We start from the raw sequence: 13083 nt of genomic DNA on the forward strand, positions 1-13083 counted from the left end.
CGCAGTGTGGGCAGCCTTGCTCCACATTCCCCAACCCCATGCTGTCTCTCCTCACTCAGCGGGCACCTGCTTTGCTTGGAGAACTGGCTGCACTCAGCCAAAGAGGAATTTTCCTTCTTTGATTTTGGAAGCAATCTGAAACTCCTGAGTTTCCCCGTTGAAAGCAGACATCCTCCTCAAGTGTGTGCCAAGCCCAAGCTGCCACCAAGAGCACTCCAGACCTGTCCTGGGCCAGCTGTGAGTGAGGATCATCATCCCAACATGCAGTGGGCCATTGCAAGGGACTGTTGCCGTGGTCACTGCAGTGGCCCCACTGCTGGCTTTGGGTGCCATGGCAACCCCCATCAGTTCCATTTTCCTTGGAAACCACCCCAAGGACCCATTTCTGCAGCCAGGTTCCATGGCCACTTGCATGCAGAGCTGTTGCTGTCCTCGGCTGCCACGGCAAGCCTCAGGACAAAGGGGTGCCAGGGCTGTTGCGGGTAGAATTGCAGCGACGCTCATTGGTGCCACCAGGTGCCATGGCAACGGCCACGGGGACACGTTCCTTAGTTTGGTGGCATGGCAGCCAGTGCCCGGAGCCGTTGTGGTGGTTGGTGGCCATGGAAAGCTGGCCTGAGCCCATTGCTCAGGGCTGGTGTCACTGCCCAGAGCCAGAGGGGATCCCTTGCTGGGGCTTGTGCCACGGCCACCTGCCCTGTGCCGCGCTGGCCGCTCAGGCACCGCGGAAGCGGCAGCAAACGCCAGGGCCAGGGCCAAAGGCCAGGGCAGCCAGACAGAAAGGGGCAGTGCTGGGCACTGTTTCCATGGCAGCCGTCACTGGGGGGGACACCTGGCTCACCTGTCCTGGCAATTGCCATGGAAAGCCCTGGCAGGGACTGACGGCACAGACACTGGCACTGAGAGCCTGCTGGGCCGGGTGCTGAGCACAGCGCTGAGCACGCAGAGATGGTTTTGTTCTCGCTGAGCTCCAACAGAGCCAAGGCCTCTCCTGCCCCTCGTCCAGCCACGCTGGGGAGGGGCTGGGGCTGCGCAGGACGTTGGCAGGGGACGCAGCCAGGACAGGTGACCCCAACTGACCCCAGGGATACCCCAGGCCATAGGACATCATGCTCAGGGTATAAAGGGGGGGGGGACAAGGAGGAAGGGGGAAATTTTGCAGTGAGGGCTTTTGCCCTCCCAGGGAACTCGTAGGCAAGAGGGGGCCCTGTTTCACCAGAGGGCAGCGGCAGTACCAAAGACACAGAAACCAAGGAGTTGTGTCAGGAATTGTGTCATTTACATCATGCACAGCTGCAAACAATTACAAAAGGAGAAGCTCAGCAAAGCACATCATCATTAGCAAAGAATTACAAAAGAAGCTCAGCAATCCATCCAGTCATTACTACCAAAGATTGCCTGCAGGGATTAAAGAAGGATCCATCAGCACTTACCCTCAGCCTTTACCATCCCCCAGATGCACACATCAGCTGGGGAAGGCAAGGACTGGAGAGCCACTCCCAGTCACTGGGAATTCCTGCAGCTGCCTCTACCTCTGCAGGCAAGCAACACCACTGTGAGAGGACACAGCTTTTACACTGTTCAACAAACCAGCTGACATCACTGCCAGCACGGGAACATCGGGTTTCATGCTCCTGACTGGTTTCTCCCAAAGCCTGGCCAGGGCTCAAGGAGGAACCAAGGGCATTGACTTTGATCCTTCACCCCCAAACAGGGCCAGATTAGGCCTTGTCTGGTTTCTAAATACGGAAAGCGAAATCCATGTCTTATCAAGGAACAGGTTACACTTGGTAATAATGCTTCCTCAATGAGTGGATACAAATATAACATTTGGTTGGAAGGTTCATCTAGAGGTCAACTTTGCCTCAGGCCCTGTTCAGGCCTTGATCCCAGCCTGGTCGGGCCTTGCTACTTTGATTTGTCCTACAACGAACTACAACCTTCGTAACCATTCTTTCCATAACACAGTTCAGATTTACATACTAGGCATAAAGGCATCTCCTCTTGTGCGTGAATTAAGTGCTGTTTCATTTCATCACTCAGAGCTATTCACGTTCCTTTTAAAACATGCTGAAAGAGTTGCATGCCTCTCTTTTCTCCAGACTGTCTCTTTTAAGACAAGTCCCAGTCCTCCACTTCCCAGCACAAAGCGTCACAACAACTCTACCATGGAGTGTTAGAGTGCACACCAAGGGCACACGCTGCAACGATGACAGACCCTGCCACAAATGCATTGCACAGCAGCCTCCAGTTTGGCAGCCATGAAGCCAATCGCACCAAGAAGAATTTTCTTCTTGCTGCCACTCTTCTACTGCTCTTTCTGTCAAGGGGATTCCTGACTGTCGGCCTTCAAACCCATCACTGGTAGCAGTGCAACGCTCCTGTCCCATGATAGCCCAGGTTCCTCCTTGGCCCGCAAGCAGATAATCCAAGGCCACGCGGTTCTGTGGAGTCCCCGTTTGTGTTTGTTGCAGCTCACAGCATGTGCTGTTGGACATTTGAACAGTATCATTTGCTACTTCTTCTACTAATCCATTCAGCTTCTTCATGTAAACTCCACAGCACAGGGCAGCACACATGGGACACAGGATGAACCAGAACCTTTTGCTTTCTGAAACCCCAGGCACTCCTTGGCGGGAAAAATGTTCTCTGGGCCCGAACTCTTCCTTGTGGTTGCTGCTGCTGAAGGGCCCTACATGGTGGCCCTGCAGCCAAGAGGGGTGGAACACTGACACCGACCAGCTCCAGCAGCCCAAGTTCTACTGACATTGGCAGTGATGCTAAAGCACAGAAATCCTCTCACACTAGGGCCCCTGTAACTAGAACAGGGTTTGCTTTCTCCTGAAGGGAAATCTTGGTGAATCCTGTCAAAGCCATCACTGCATTCCTGTGTGCCACAGCACAGTTCTCTTGAACTGTGCCTTCACTGACAGTTACGAGTCAGAGCCCATGGACAGAGTTCTGGCCACCCCACAGGGTGGGCCCTCCAAGGGAACGCCATTCCTCCCAGCTTCACCTGAGAACAGCAATTAGTGCCACGGAGTACTTTGCCTACCCTGATCTTTGACTGTTCATAAGTAATCATTACATTGGGATGACTAATCCCTTGGGGAAACACTAGAGGTGTTTGTGGCCGCAAAGATTCCGGCTGACTATCAAGGTACAACTTACAGACATCACTAGTACTTTAGTCACACCGTTCTTCATGCTTTTCTCTCAATCTCATTCGAGTTCGGAACAATCATTCTGTTGTCCATGGGGCCGGCACCATTTTAAGTCCAGAATAATGCCTCCAAGGCCCTTTGCTGTTCAGCTTTACCATGCTGTCTGTGCCTAACAAGGCTTGGGGGGGCCCTTTCCCCTGTGGCTGCAAGGGGGCCGGGTCCCAGTCCCTGAGGGGCACCCAGGCTCCTGGATGCAATTTGTGTGCAAGCGCCTCCGTGTCACAGCAGCCTTCCCATGGAGCCCCGTGGATCAGAGCATTTTCCAAAGGGGCCGTTGGGGCAAACTGGGAGATTTGCTCTGGCAGGATGTGTCAAACAATATCCTGTGATATCGACTGGTGCTCACACAGAGCACTTGGCTGCAGGCACATATTCCCATTGTTCCTGCCCAGGTTTCAGGATTCACTGCTGTCTTTCCTAGGAGCTGTTCCTTCAGCTGCCTCGGGAGGGCCTTTTGGCCTCTGCACCCACACTCTGGCTCCATTATTAGGACTGCTGGATCCAAACACTTCATCACCACAAACGCTGGGGACTGGAGGTGGATCTCCTTTTGCACAATCATTCTCCAAATTGCAAGATCAATAATTGTGAGACCTGCTCACGGGGTTGAACAATGCAATCTTGTTCACTATTGTTCAACTGAATGACTGTCATTTCTCCTTGATACTCTGCATCAATTCCTCCTGCCATGACATGAACGCTTTGCAAGGCCAAGCTCCAAGCCAGCAGTTACCAAACCAAAGTGTCCTGGAGGAATCTGAATTCCTGTGTCAGTATTGATAGCTCTCGTTTGCTTTGCATTTATCCTAATTATTTCCAATGCATGAAGGTCCAGCCCTGCAGCCTCTCAGGTGCCAGGGCCTGCCAGGGCCATCACAGCCAGAACAATTGCCCAGCAAGTCCAAGTCTCACTGTCCATGGCTGTATTTGCAAATTGGGTGCAGCCGTGCACAGCCAGGGGGTTTCCATTTCTCCAGTGGGCCATTGTTAAGGGTATGGAGCACATCTGGGAGATGGCTTCTCCATGGGGACGGGTTCCCATCTCCTCATTTTTTCAACTGCTCATCTAACAACCCCTTCACCCGTTCAACCAATCCTGCAGCTTGAGGATAGTCTGGTACATGAAAAACTCTGCAGTCTCAATCACTGTATTTTTCACAGTCCCAGACAAAGCTCTCTGCATCACAGTGTCAGCAAACCCTGTAAGAATTGCCAATTCCATCCCTTCCTCCTTTTTTCATTGTATGCACTCTCCCAAAGTTTACCACTGCCATTAGGGTCCTGACCAATCCTGTTCTGTAGGGTATTCAGTGTTACACCCCTGAGCAGCCAAAGCCAAAGCCAAATTTGCTGCCAGTTTGCTGCCAAATTTGGCAGCCAAAGCTACCAAATTACGGTAGTAATGTCAGCACTATTTCCCATTATTATTATTTTGTATATAGAAATATAGATATTAATATAGATAGAAAGATATAGACATGTATACATATATATATACATGCACACATATATAGAGACATGATATTAAAAATAGATAAATGTATATAAAATATTCATATTAGGGTCTTATACTATTAGTATGTATATTGTTATTTACTACATTAATAACTCACTTGCACAAATGCATGTGAGCTCAAGATTAAAACCTTCTTCTGTTGCTCCATGTGGGAGCATTGAGCATTCCAACAATAATTGTTCCTTCTGAAGGTGCTGTTTCCAATGCACTGTTAAGAAATTCATCTTGGTCTGCCCAAACCCACAAGTTCTTCTCCTTCTTTCATATGCAATTTTTGGAGTTTGCATTTTAGGACATCCAGGGGTTCAGCTTCTTTGAACCCACTGCCCCTCTGCTCACACGGTGCTCCGACCTCAGCCCACTCCAGAGCCAGCCAGCTCCAGGGAAGGGCTTCCCATCTGGGAATTTCTGATGGGACCGATTGCTCACATTGACATTGAACAAGTGACATTTTGTTGGGATCAGGCCAGACTGTGCCAGTTTCCTTTCACCAGTGGGCACCAAAGACACAGACTCCAACGGAAGGAATCAGTGTCATTTCCTGCAGTTCAAAGCAGCAAAGAATCCCCAAAGGAGCAGCTCAGCAATGCACCCAACCATCACCACCAAATATTGCCTGCAGTGATTCAGGAAGATCCAGCACCAGTTACCCTCAGGCTTTACCATCCCCCAGCTGCACACATCAGCTGGGGGAAGCTGTCACAGCCAAAGGCTGCAGAGCCACTCCTGGACACTGGGAATTGCTGCAGGTGCCTCCAGCCACAGCTGAGGCTCCAGCCCCGCTGTGAGAGGGCCCAGCTCTGACAGTGCTGAATGAACAAACCGACAGCACTTCTAGGCTGGGAACACCTGGGTTCATCCTCCTCTTGGGTCCCTCCCAAAGCCTGGCCAGGGCTCAAGGAGGAACCAAGGGAGCTGACTTTGACCATACAGCCCCAAACAAGGCCAGATGTCAGATTTCATGGCCTTGTCTGGCTTCTAAATACAGAAAGGTCAATACTTGCTTCACTAATGAGTGGATACATCTGTCACAGTGCTAATGACCATGCCTGTTTCATTAGTGAGCAGGTACAAAGATAACCTGTGGTTGGAAGGTTCATCCAGAGGTCACCTTTGCCTCAGGGCCTGCTGTTCAGGCCTCACTCAGGGCTGTTGTCCAGGCCTTGGGACTTCAGGGATGAGGTTTGGCTTGACACTGCTGGGTGACCGCTGGACTGGATGAGCTCAGAGCTCTTTTCCAACAGAAAGGATTCTGTGGTTCCATGATTCTACCCGCTGCATTCAGCTAGGTCTATTTCAGCAGCAGGACTTTGCTCAAAAAGTTCCCTCTTGCTCAGCTCCTTCAGCTCCTGGTGCTGAGCTGCTCATGCTGAACGAGACGACTCGGAGAGGCGAATACAGTCCATCCAATTCCTTCTGGGACACGGAGAGGGGAAGGCGTGGAAACAGGAGCATTGTTTGCTTTGGCCTCCTCTCTGCCCTTGACACCTTTCAGCGCTTTGGAGCAGCCAAGAGCTTTCTCCAAGAGTGCAATGGAGCAGCTGTTCCTGCTCCCGGGTCTGGCTCTTCCCAGTCTCTGACCTTGCCTGCTTTTGTCCCTCTTGCTGTGCCTTCTGTTCCCCAGGGCTCGCTGGTTGCTGCCCAGGACTGTGGCACAGGCACAGATCCAGTGGTCCAGACCCTCCTTTCTGTGCCCTTGGAGCTGCCTGGCCACAGCAGCCTTTCCAGCTGGAAGCTCCACATGGACAGGGAGTCCCCAGCTCTGCTCCTTGCACAACCTCCAGGAGCCCAGGGCTGCCGTCTCAAGTCCCTGCTGGCACTGAGGGCTCCCAGGTGCCTCAGGCTGCTGTGACACCGCTGCACACGGGAGGGAAGAAGGCCAGGGGCTGTGCTGAAAGTCAGCTCCATCTGCTGCTGCTGCTGCTGCTGCTGCTGCTGCTGCTGCTGCTGCTGCTGCTGCTGCTGCTGCTGCTGTGGGGTCACTTGTGCAGCCCTGGCCCTGAGTCAGGGATCAGATCCAGGCCCTGCTGCTGCTCCCTCGGGATCAGCCCCAATTTGGTTGTTGCAGTCAGGGCCAGCAGAAGCGGTGGCTGGAGCAGCAGGTGCTGACAGTGCCCCAAGCCCCAGGGCTGGAGGGCTCCCTGGGCTGGGGCTGGCAGGGAGCTGCCCCTTGTTCTCCCTGCGCCCCAAGCCAAGCTGGGCCAGGCAGACGTGGGGCAGCAGAGGCAACAGGCAGCCTGCAAGTCTCTTCCAGCCCTGGCTGCTCAGAGTTTGGGCCTTGGAGCCTCACGTGGACAAAGGCAGCTGCTCCTGGTCCCTCTGTGTTGTGCCCGTGTTCAGCAGTGCTGCTCCATCAGTCTGTGCTCAGCAATGGGGAAAAGCCTCAGCCCTGCAGGGCCAGGAGCTGCCGGGCTCTGCCTGAGCAGCTCAGCCAGCAGGAAGGGAGCTGCTCCACACAGGAGCAAAGGACATTCCTGGGATAGGACATGCTTTCTACTGAAAAGGAAAAAAAAAGGGGGAAAAAAACAAGATAAATTGTAAAAGATAAAAATAAAACCCAAGTGTGAGTGAAAAAACTTCTGTAACTTTGCATCAAGAGGTAAATGATCTTTTCAAAAAGAGAACTCCGTTATTTCCTTTGTAAATGTGCCGATGGCATGGATCCATCTCACTGACCTCAGCAGCCTTTTAAAAGATTTTGGGGCTTTGTTTCCAACCCTGTTATTTTAAATTGCGGTCGAAGCACGAGGAAATTGCTTTGTGCCCTCCCGGCTCCAAGCAGGGCTGGGAATCAAAACTCTGTCAAATCCCAAATCCTTTAGAAGATGACCTTCCTTCTCACCCTGTTAGGAGCTGCACATCACCCTTGAAACTGTCAGGGATTTCTTAAAGACTCAAAGAAGTCCCACCTACGGCTTTTTGCTCTGGTTTGGACGCGCAGAAGGGCAGTTCTCCATCCCTCAGCTCCAGACTGCACTGCCTCAGGAACACGGCCCACTCGCCAGCTTTGGCCCACTCGTGGCACTTCTAGAGGAGGAAGACAGCAATTGCACAGTTCCAGCCAATAAGGAAGGAAGAATGGGACAGACAAAACATCCTGGGGAGATGCAGGCGTTTAGATGGGACTGTGGAGAGTTTGGGTTCTTGCCAATTGCATGTGTGTCCCCAGCTGCAATCTCTTGGCCTGCAGGAGAGTCTCACTCACCTGCCAAAGCAGAAAGCTCAGGCGCTGCGCTCGGAACGGGCTCGCCTGATGCAAAGCTGTCAGAGTAATGTGAGGGCAGAGCCAGCCCAGCTGTGCCCAGGGCTGAGCCCAGCAGAGCCCTGGCAGAGCCCAGAGCAGCCTCAGCACCCGCAGAGCCCGGCTGCAAGGAGAGAAACCAGAAACTGCCCGTCAGTTGAGGGCTCCTGTGCCCTCGTCCCAACGCCTGAGGTGCCCAGGCCACGCCGGCCGTGCCCAGAGCTGTGCCCAGAGCTGCCCATCACTGCTGCCTTTGGGAGCAGAGCAGGAGGGCAGCACATGTGCCCAGCCTGCAGCCGGCCACGGCACATCCAGCCCTCAGCAGCTGCCCAGAGCCAGATGCCCCCGTGCTCGCTGACATCTCCCAAAAGCTCTGATCCCACCCAGCCAAGCAGACAGGGACCCACCTCACACCATCCAGGGCTGCAAGAAAAGCTGCTCCCAAACGATGTGCTCAGCCTTCTCCAAGGGCACCAGCCATCCACACTACAGCTGCTCCCAAGCACTTCCCTATCCACACTGGACCACCTAGAACGCTTCCTCTAGAAAAACAAAACACACATGATCGAAAAGAGATTAGAGACAAAAAGGGGAACAAGAAAAAAGGGAAAAACTCTTATCTCTGTCAGGGGCTTGAGGAAGGCCCAAGCCCTACACGCTAGGGAAAAACCCAGCCATGGGTGTGAGGGAAGCCCACACTTTCTCTCTTGCCCCCTGCACTGCCCCCCAAAACAAGGCTGATCTCAATGCCAACAAGGGCAGTGGAGCAGCCCAAGGCCTTCCTTGCCTGCAAAGCAAAGCAGCTGCGCACAGGTTCTGGAGTCCCACCTCTGCTCCCACCATGGGGGTTTGTTTGTGTCGGACTGGCTGCCCCAGCCCCAGCCCAGGCCACGGTGGCTGCTGGGGGCTGTTGGCAGGGCCAGGAGCCAACTCCCATTGTGTAAGCAGCCCAGCCCATCCGCCCAGCCCTGCCAAAAAGCAGCTGGGCAGCCGACTGAAGACTTAGTTGCATCTGCCCCAGCAAAGGGGGAACCTTTGCTTCCCAGCCAGCCTGGGCAATGCCCAAATCTGGGAGCATTTCCCTGGGGGTGGACTCATCTGAAAATTCCCTGTGGAGTTTGGCTTTGAAGAAGGTGCCACAATCAAAGTCCATCACCTTCAGCTGCCGGGGGCCAGGTTGAGGAAGAGTTTGTCATCCTTGAGGTCATCCTCGCTGTCTCCAGCAGCAGCAGCAGCAGCAGCAGCAGCACCAGCACCAGCAGCAGCAGCAGCAGCAGCATCCCCACCCGGTACAGCTTCTCCAGGGGCTCCTTCTCCTTCCCTCAGTTGAGACCAGGCTGTCAGGGCTCTGCCCAGGGCCCCAGCTGTCAGGGAACCAGGACAAGCAGAACCAGCTTGGATGGCGGCCACCAGTGCTGGGCAGAGCAGCTCAGCTGCAGCACAAGGGCTGTGTGTTGCCATGCCATGACCCCGGTGCAGCGACACAGGCAGCACAAAAAGGTCTGGGTTCCTTTGCTTCTGATCGCCAAGGCATGTGTGCAGCTGGAACTTACCAGGGCCCTGGATCAAAGTGTGCCTGTGGCTCTCTCCCTTCTTCTACGGCGGAGGAATACCCTGCACCCAAGGATCACAGAACAGGTCTTCTAATGAGGGCCTGTCCAAGAAGTGCATGGATAAACACCGCCTGATCAGATCTTGGCACGCTGCCGAGAGAAACCACAAACTGCCGGTCAGCTAGAGCAGGCTCCTGTCTGCTTTGCCCCACTACTCCCATGCCCAGGCCATTCTGGATGCGCTCAGAGCTGGGCCTAAACTTTCCCATCAGCTCTTTGGAGGAGAGCAGGACTTGGGCCACCTCCTCAGCAGCTGCCAGAGCGCGATGCCCAGGAGCCCGCTGCTGCCTCCCGGCACGGGTATTCCCCCCGTGCGCAGAGAAGAGGATCCACCTTGAGAGAGCCGTGGTGGCAGCGAGAGCTGGCCCCGGCTGATGTTCCGGCCCCTCCTGAAAGGGTGCTTCCCGCAGACCATCTGGTGCAGCACGATGCCCAGCGTCCAGATCGTTGCTGCCTCGCCGTGGTACCGGCCCAAGCGGGTCCATTCCGGGGGACTGTAGGACAGTGTTCCTATGGAATACAGATGGAGTTCAGCAGGGCGATGCTGCTGCTCCCAGAGCCTGGCCCCAGCAGCCCTGGCCGTGCGGGGGCTGCATCAGTGGCACACAGGGTGACCACTGACCTCTCGCCAGCACCTGGGACTCCAAGTGTACAAACTTAGGGTTGTAAAAGAAGCCAACCGGGTGTCGGAAGAGGGCAGTGGAAGCCCTGGCTAGGCCTGACCATGACGTGCAAAGGAAAAATCCACTCAGTGCTGGGGAAAAAACATGCCCTTATCCTCCCTGCCTGCATTGCATTGGCCCAAAAGTATTATGAAGCCAAGGCAAACAGGGCGAGTGCAGCAGTGGGAGCCCTTCCTCTCGCCCGCACTCCAAACGGGCTGGTGCATTGGTGCTGGCTGCGCCTCTCTGCTACCCCACCCACGGGGGTTTTTGTCAGGCTGGCTGCCCCAGCCCAGCCCAAGTCCAGGGCAGAGTGGCTGGCAAAGGCTGCCAGCAGGGCTGGAAGATGCCTCCCCACCCAGCCCGGCTCAAAAGCAAGCCAGCTGGAGGCTCAGTCCCCTGCCTGGCAGAAAAAGGGAGAATGCCCGCTGCCACAGCCAGCTTGGGATGTGACATGTTGGGCCATGAGATGCCAGGAGCGGGAGCACAGCCCTGCGTAGGCTCACCTGCAAAGTAAGTGTAGGCTGTGTCTTGCAGGTAGGTGCCACAGCCAAAGTCAATCAATTTGGCCTGCCCACTGGCCAGGTCAACCAGGATGTTCTCTGGCTTGATGTCGCGGTGCAGGACCCCGCAGCTGGTGCAGTGCCGCACGGCCTCCAGCACCTGGCGGAACAGCTCCCGCGCCACCTCCTCGCACAGGAAGCCCCGTGCCCGAATGAAACGCAGGAGGTCCTGACATTGCTCTGGCCGCTCCAGCACCATCACGATGTTGTTGGGGAGCTCGAGCCACTCCAGCAGCTGCACGACACCAGGGAAGCCGCTGGACACCTTGGCCAGCAGCACGATCTCCAGCGGTGCGCTGGTGCCGTCGGGCTGCGGGAGGAGCACGATGCCGTCAGCGGGGGCCGATGCCGTGCCAGGCCTCGGGAAGCCCTCAGCCAGGCCGGGACGCTCTGCGCCCTGCGCTGGGCCCACGCCCGCTCCCCCTCCAGGCGTCCTGGCGCCTTCCACCCTGCCGGCCGCCGCCTCATCCCCGCCCGGCACGGCCCGGCTTCTGCCGCTGGCCCCGCTCACTCACCAGCTCGTCCCAGTGCCGGATGCGGTTCCGCGGCACCCTTTTGATGGCCACCTGCAAGCCAAGGGCAGCAGCGGGCTCAGCTCGCCGCCCGCCCTGCCGAGCCCCAGCCTCCTCCTCCTCCCTCTGCGCCTCCTCCTCCCCCTCCGCGCCCTCCTCCTGCGCCCGCCGCCGGCCCCGCCGCTCACCGGGGCGCCGTCCGAGAGCCGCGCGGCCGAGAAGACGCTGCCGAAGCCGCCGCGCCCCAGCAGCGAACCCACCCGGTAGCGCTGCAGCAGAGCCTCCTGCGCCTTCCCTGCGGGCGGGACGCGGCTGTCAGCGCTCGGCCTGGGGCCAGCAACGGCCCCCGAGCGCCCCTCAACCGCCCCGGGCCGGCCATCCCCCGACGTTCGCTCTTTCGAACGGGACACGGGAGGCTCGGGGCCGGCGGCCGCGCTGCCGAGCGGCGCAGCTCGGGCCGGGGAAGCCGCAGCGGAGGCGGAGGGAGCGGCCACGCCGCGTGTGTCCTCCGCGGGCTCCGGGAGGGGCCGGGGCCGGGGCCGGGGCCGGGGCCGGGGCCGGGGCCGGGGCCGGGGCCGGGGCCGGGGCCGGGGCCGGGGTCGGGACTGGACCCTGCGTCGGGGCCGGGGCCGGGCTCGGGCCAGGCGGAGCCAAAGGGCGGCGATGCCGCCCCTGCCCCAGGCGCTGATGCCCGCCCAGCAGCGCCACCGCCAGCACGGCCAGAGCCGGGCGGAGACGAGACCGCGGCGGGACGGCCGGGGCCGGGGCCGGGGCCGGGGCCGGGGCCGGGGCCGGGGCAGCCCCGCCCGGGGCCGGGGGCGGGCCGGGGGCACGGCCCGGCCCGGCTGGGGGAGAGGGAGGCGGGGAGAGGAGAGGGACGCCGGGAAACGGACCCCGCGAGAAGGGTGCCCGGCAGCGGGAAAGGGAGAGAGAGAGAATGAGAAAGAGAAAGAAAAAGAGAAAGAAGAAGATAGCTCTAGAGAATCTTCTGCTCCTGCCGCTGCTGTCGCTGCCGCTGCTACCGCCGCTGCCGCTGCAACTGAAGCCCCGGGGCCGTTTGTCCCCGTGTCCGTTCCCCGCTCGCCCCACGAGCCCCACGGCCGAGCCCCGCGCGCCCGGGGACAGCCCCTTGCTCTGTCCAAACACGGCAGCTTTGCAGCGTTGAGCCCAGATGCAGAGTCCTGACTCTTGCCCACGGGCAGAGCAATCCCCTCGGTGGCTGCTGTGCATTGTCCTTGCTGAGGGTCAAACACTGTCAGGGCACATTCCCTTGCTGCAGGATTCCGACCTGAGCCAAGCACTGCACTTCCATCTCCAGTGTTGCTTTGCAGAACAAACAGGGGCGGGAAAACTGTGTGTAGCTCATGGTATTTGAGAGTGTCTAAAACTGCCAAGTCACCGATCTGAGAGGTGAGGTGCATTTGGAATGAATGTGATGGAGAAGTAGTGCAAGATGGAAAGGGGAGCCTTGAAATCAATGGAGGAAACCATCTTGGATGTTTCTTTCATTCTCATTTCACTTCTGGAAAGCTGTTTCAGGTTTCCAGGAATCTTCTCCTGTCTGCTCTTCTCAAGAACCTCTCCTGGAGAACAAGGTGGAGCTGCTGTCTGTGAGATACACAGCTGTGTTTCGTGTCAGGTACATACAGGCAGCATGTGTGCTTGTGATTGTGATATGTGTGGAAACTGATCATAGGACAATTAAAGGATGAATTCCAAAAAAATAACTGAGGGAGTAAAACATGGAAGAAG

At 56.9% G+C, this 13083-nt stretch overlaps 1 protein-coding gene and 1 pseudogene across 1 annotated transcript; both read right to left on the bottom strand.

Annotated features, from left to right (window-relative positions):
* The window catches only part of LOC119696322, a 2199709-nt pseudogene that overhangs the window by 387079 nt on the left and 1799547 nt on the right, over window positions 1–13083 (bottom strand).
* On the bottom strand, window positions 9561–12822 carry LOC119696243 (serine/threonine-protein kinase pim-1-like). The gene is made up of 6 exons (XM_038125966.1): window positions 12731–12822; window positions 11520–11658; window positions 11335–11385; window positions 10763–11129; window positions 9928–10104; window positions 9561–9684 (listed from the first exon to the last, which is right to left on the bottom strand). The coding sequence occupies exons 1-6, from the start codon at window positions 12820–12822 to the stop codon at window positions 9578–9580; spliced, it is 933 nt and encodes a 310-aa protein (XP_037981894.1). The 3' UTR covers window positions 9561–9577.

This window comes from Motacilla alba, unplaced genomic scaffold, assembly GCF_015832195.1.
Source record: "Motacilla alba alba isolate MOTALB_02 unplaced genomic scaffold, Motacilla_alba_V1.0_pri HiC_scaffold_28, whole genome shotgun sequence".
In the NCBI taxonomy this organism is placed as follows: Eukaryota; Metazoa; Chordata; class Aves; order Passeriformes; family Motacillidae; genus Motacilla; species Motacilla alba.

Coding starts and splice junctions, on each gene's coding strand:
- LOC119696243 (XM_038125966.1), bottom strand. CDS start 12,822: ATGGTTTCCTCCATTGATTTCAAGGCTCCCCTTTCCATCTTGCACTAC. Junction 11,659..12,730: donor GCACCTCACCTCTCAGATCG/GTGACTTGGCAG, acceptor TGCTGGCCCCAG/GCCGAGCGCTGACAGCCGCG. Junction 9,685..9,927: donor GCCACCACGGCTCTCTCAAG/GTGGATCCTCTT, acceptor TTCTCTCGGCAG/CGTGCCAAGATCTGATCAGG.